The 6,000-nt window shown below is 41.6% G+C and overlaps 1 protein-coding gene across 2 annotated transcripts in view; it reads right to left on the reverse strand.

The window, feature by feature from the left end:
* Positions 1 to 1,928, reverse strand: part of LOC101173699 — a 33,651-nt gene extending 31,723 nt beyond the window's left edge. For both annotated transcript variants that reach the window (XM_023955258.1, XM_023955257.1), the window contains exon 1: positions 1,617 to 1,928. In XM_023955258.1, the coding sequence (XP_023811026.1) occupies positions 1,617 to 1,619 (3 nt within the window). In that variant the 5' untranslated portion in view covers positions 1,620 to 1,928. The remainder of the gene's footprint in view (positions 1 to 1,616) is intronic.
* Between the last annotated feature and the right edge of the window lie 4,072 nt (positions 1,929 to 6,000).

Here is a 6,000-nt window from a genome sequence, read left to right on the forward strand (position 1 = left end):
GAGTGTTGGGGAGGGAGACCAAGTGTGCAGTATGCAGTGGGGATCTTAAACATACTTTTACAACTTTAAACACAACTGTAACCTTTCTGACATGCTAGAATGTGAATTATTGGTTGCACGGGTGGAGAAGGTTTGATTAACTACAAGCAGCTTTTGTTTACAAAATTCAATAGCAGCAGCAGCAAGACACAAATGAAGCCTCTCTCTGGTTAGCTAACACATTCCCACCTAGTGGTTCTCTTGTCCCTTTAATTACAATCCTCTGTGACTGGACTCAGACCACTCCTTCCCAGTCATAAAAAAAGACTTAAATGTAAACAAAATAAAGAGAGAATCCATTATGCTCACATGCAAAGGCCTTTTTTTTTCCACAAAAGCACTCAGCTCACTCAAGTATGTGAACCATCTGCATCAATTAAGTCCTCATGAAAGGATTTAGAGATTCAAAACAAAAAGCAATGTGTCGCTCGGTGTCTTTGTCTGTGTGCGGACGCATAGGATGTTCTGAGCTGTGGATGTGAACCAACAACAACAACAAAAAGCTTTGGAGGCTGCAGGGAAATTGGAGAGTGTGATGCAAGAGAATGAGAGGATAAAGTTGGGACATGCTCACTGAGCTGAGTAATGATGAGTATCTTAATCACTGGTGAGTCAAATCTTTAATCTCAGACTTAAAACAGGTTGAAAATTTTAGAACATGTGAAGTTTTTCCTTGTATTACTGAGAAAATCACACCAACTGAGATAATTAAGTTTGTCCAGGTATAATAAGTTGTGACATCCTGACCTGTTAAGACGTGATGACTACTTCAGATTATCTACATTATACTAATATTAAGTTATATTTCTCTGGCAATTGAAAATATGTCTTAAAATAAGTTCCAAAAGAGTAGTTTTGTATGTTTAAAATAGGTTCATTTATTGCATTTTCCCTCAAATTGTCTGCAACACTCCAACTATCCTAAATTCTTGACTATAAAAATCTTAAAGACCACAGTTTTAAGATAAATTTGTCTTTTAAACATCTGTTCTGAAATACATTTGTTTATTGTTTATTAATAAGTTGGGACAGCATACAGATATCTTAATCTTGCAAACTAAAGATGCTTCCACCAGATTTTAGCTAAACAGCTAATTTGATCTGTAAACAATACATTATGGCTAAACTTTATAAACATTTTTACTTAGTTTTAAAAAACTTCTCTTTGTGTTGTTAAGATTACCAGTCATTAACAAATAAAACTTCAACTTCAAAATAGTTTTTTAAAGAAGAAATCAAGTCATTCAAGATTTATTGTCTTGAAACAAGTAGTTTCGTCTCACTGAAAAGTGACTATTCAGTCAGTTCTGTCTTAAATCAAGAGTAACAAGGTATCTAAACTAAAATTCTGCAAAAATACTCTGTGACATATTGTGCTTTTGCAGTGCAGGAGACATCCGGCAATACTTCTTTTCATGCTTTGGTCTTTTGTGGTATTTAAACTTCACTTGGATAGAGTGAAAGGAACCAAGACCTTCATCCAAGCGGAAAGCACGCTCAAAGCCTGGAATCTTGTTGTTTTCCAGCCAAAAGTAAAAGAAAAGCAACACAGCAGACAAACAGAGATGTTACTTTACCATGTTTGCTGGAGTTTCTTCACTCTGAGGCAGAAACTTTTGTCATTTTGGGTCCTTGAATTCTCTCAGGACGGCCCCCTTTGGCTATAGCCGACTTGCCATGTTTAGAACATCAACAATGGAAGCCGGCTGAAATACATCCACATGACAGTGAGCTGCCTCAGTTGAGGAATAAGTGAAGCCAACGCCATTCTCCGTGCACACTGTCTGCGTGCCTCAGAAAGTTCAAAAGCTGCCTGTTGATCCTCCAGCTCCTCTTTCACTTCTCCTTCACTTCCCGGCTTTCTCTGAGCATCGGGGGAGCGAGGCTGGGAAGAGGGAAGGAGAAGCTTGTCTGAGAGGGGGAGGAGAAAAGCATTCCCTTTCAGAGGAAATCCCCCTCGAGGCTTTTCAGCATTTCTTCGCCCTCGCTCATAAACACAGGCTTTATCACACATCCAAGACACACACCACAGAGCTCAAGCTGAAACCCGGCGCAAACACCCTCAGAAAGAATCAAAACATCTCGTCATTTTAGTGCATGTAAACAGAGATTTGCATGAACATGGATGGTGGTCACACAGCTGCATGGATCCAGCCCCTTGTATGTGGCCTCCATGTTTCTTTTTCAACTGCAAACTGCTGCTTCCCGCTCCAAGTTTTCCAATTTCCTTTCTTTTATCTGAAGACTGGCCAGGTCTTAACTCATATCATGGGCAGCAGAGGGATTCCCTGCAGAGGCTGAGCCAAGCAGCAGTCAGGACTGTTGCTGTAATGTCATATTTGGTCAGAGGATCGTAAGACGTTGCCCTGTGGATGCTTAAAGCTGGAAATGAAATGGTGGATCCAGGATGTAGAGAGAATGAATGCCAGGCAGTTTGCGGGGAACCAGACTCAATCATCTCTGGATGAAAGCGATTGACAGGCCGACATTTATTCCTGCAAGCGGGAGGCTAAGGAATTCACGTGACCCTGAAGGTTTACACTGGCAACACCCAGCCAGCCGCTCTGCACCTCTGTTTGTGAGTTTAAAGTCCAGAAATTACTCTCAAGTCCATGAAAAATCTTTGCTGGGAGGAGAGAGAAGAATTGTGGAATTGTGAAAATCTGCCTCTCCTCTGTCTGCGGTTTCCCACTCTGCAGAGCTGCACCCCTCCAGAACATTCCAGATTTGTTGTAATTTCTGAAGGAGAAACCAAAGCTAATAGACCTTTCCTCTTAAACCACAGGAGTAGCAAATGCAGATAATATAGTGGCAGTTCTTTCTACCTTCATGCCCATCGATATTGCTGGAAAAAGGAAGAACCGTCACTGCTTGTCTCCTAAATTGCCAGCTATCAGCAAACATGCAAATTTGCTCAAAGAACTTTATCAGCTGAGGAATCATCCAACTTAAACTTAAAAATATGTTGTAAGATGTTTTAATTATTGTGTGGTTTGCTTTCACGCTTTCTGACATAGACGGTACACAGATGGAGCAGGAACGGAAACGTTTATTTTTTCTTTCATTCCAGATATCTCCAGTCTCCACGACAACAAAGGTTCTCATTATTCTGTCCTGCAGCAGGGCTGGACAGAAGGACCAGATTGTTTTTCTGCAATTCTTCTTTCTTACTGCACCTTTGAGCAAAAATGTCTCCCCTGCCACAAACTCAAAAACTCACCAAAATGTGCCTGTACCTATTATCCGGTGAAAATGGATTTTGGGGCATAGTGAACAACATTCCCCACCACCACCACCAATGTGGTGACATCACAGTGGGAGGAACAGTCAAAATAATAACTGTGGCCAAAATCTATTGTGTGACTAGGAAGGAAAAATTCAAAATCCATTAAAAACCAAAACACAGGTTTTAAAGTTATGGAATGGCAGCAGGATCTACGGATTAGTGACCGTTTTGTGGCAAAGTGTAAAATGTGGTCATGTTCACATTTTCTTACATTATGGGAAAAGAAACCTCCAGCAGTCTCCATGAAGTTTCACACATGCCACCATAAAGTCCACAAGCACAATCACCATTTGGACAAAATGCTCTCTCTGTGACGGCCAGTATATTTTGGAACAATCTCCCTCCCTCTTTTCGGGAGTGTCCAATGCTAGAACCAGGCCAAGTATTCGTGTTCTATATAGTCTCCATTTTGTCTCCCTGACAACTCAAAGTTCCCTATAACCCACCCAAACTCATGAGGTATCACTGGGAAGACCATGATCACCTATTTCAAACCTTGTGCTATCTTAGATGACCCCACCCTTGCATTGAAGTGTTATTCCTACCATGACAAAGGTGGATAAAGGTGAAGAGGATTTCATGTAATCCATGGACACCAGTAAAGATCACAAATCATTGAAGAAAAATGGTTCAGAGCACTGTCTAGTGGGTCTAGATGACCCAACTCCCAATGTTAAAGTGCCTAGAATATCACAAGGGTTACACACATCAGGATTTGGTAGAGTACTCCAAATGAGTCACATGACCTAATCCAATAACACATGTCCCCTACAGAGGGCATAAACTACTAGGTGGGATTTTCAGGTGGCTAAACCACATCCCTGGGCTCCAATAACCCAATAACCCTCACATCATTATTTTTCATAATTTCACAGTTCTTCATAAAAACACAGTTCTTCCCATCTTTTCTACAAGATGTGCATCGTCCGTCTTTGGGCATCTTTTCTGCAATCTTCGAGAAGCAACAATAAAAGCAAACAAGCCATTCTGTGATTCAGAACAATAAAAACGTCATGGGGAGTCGTTTGGCAAAACTGGTCTTTCCGTAGATTCCCAGTCTCTACCCGCCTTGCTGATTTTTTGGGAGGATTTGGATTAATATAACACATTTGCCCCAAATGTCGGCTCATTGTCTGGGTGTACAACAATGCAGACTACCTTTCATGAGCACAAACACTTTACACAGTGGGTCGACAGTCATCCCCCCCCCCCCCCTTCTCCTCACTATATGAAAACCAGATGGGCCATCCATCTAGAACTGTAGGGGGGGAATCTTTAGTCCATGAGTCAGTAAATGTGGGGATTTGAGAGGATATACATAACACATGTCAATAATCTCACTGGGAAGCAGACAAAACTAGACAAAGAAATGTACACAAAGCTCAAGCCTTTCCAGATAACACCTCACAGGAAGTCTGTGCCACACGCCCATTGCACGTTTCCAGAGGCAATGTAAACATGTACGTCTACTCCAGTTTATTAAATCCAGGCATAAACATGAGCCTCCACACACTTTACAGAAACTCAAGGAGACACAAGTCCTGTGAAGTCCATTCTCACTTCCTCTCTAAGTGTCTAATTCCTTTCCAGTGAGGGGGGGAGAACTGCTGGGCAATGAGCAGGACCTCTCCAGGTTTTTTGTTTCAAGTCACCATTTGCACACTTAACCTCCTGGAGAGCTAGATCCAGCAGTGTACAGTCATGACAGTCCATAAAGCATGGCTCACGCTGTGCCAAAACACCAAACATCACCACTAAGGGCTGGGAAAGCAGCGGCTCGCCTTCAGCATCGACCCCCAGCATCCCAGTTCGGATGGGCTGCATTTGTTCCCAAAGTTGCAGCAAATTAATCATCTTTAAGTGTTCCAGCTTGTTTTCATGTGGACAAAGCTTTATCAGCAGTGCAAAACCAAAGAGTGCTTCTACTTTTGGAAGACGTCTGGATGCTCAAACCTGGGTTTCAGTGCGGTTAGGATAAGTGGTCTGTCCAAGTGATGGATGTTCGGGGCAGTTTTTTGACTGTAACTGCTGCTATCTTGATGGGACAAGATGAAAGCATGAAGGAGGGAACACTGGGCTGATCTGTCTCTTCTTTGTTTCACTTTCCCAGGAAAAACAACATTATCAGCGTCTGGAAATCTGCTGCTGCGGCTCTGACATAATTTCCTGCTCGACCCCTGTGTGCCGAGCCCGGCAGACAAAAGCTTGTGATCTGACTTTAGTAAACTTGCAGGAAGCAGAAGAAGCATTAGGTCTGCTCTGTCTTCTATATCTTTCAGCACCCTCAGGCTCTTTTTGGTGTTTCAAAAATGTTTAGAGGCACATTTGAATCAAAATTGTTCTCCATTTTCCTATTTTTAGCCATGACACTGCAAGGATTATTAGCTGTGCATGTAAAGACTGTCTGTAACAAAAGCACCAAAAACTATACTTTTTATATTTAGTATACTTTCTGCTTACTTACTTGCAAAATAAACAGGGTTTTTTTTTAGTAAAAAAAATCAAAAACTTGAAAGTAGTGTTCAGAGAAGTTTCCGGAGTTCATTTTATGATTGTGTTCCACACTGAGTTTAAGCATAAGGATATTGAGCACTTGTGAAGCCAGAGCCCACTTTAGCGTTGTAATCTAACAGGAACTCAGGTCTTTCAAAGCAAAATCCAATAAAAATCTCTGA

The sequence above is a fragment of the Oryzias latipes genome, chromosome 5 (assembly GCF_002234675.1).
Source record: "Oryzias latipes chromosome 5, ASM223467v1".
Taxonomy (NCBI): domain Eukaryota; kingdom Metazoa; phylum Chordata; class Actinopteri; order Beloniformes; family Adrianichthyidae; genus Oryzias; species Oryzias latipes.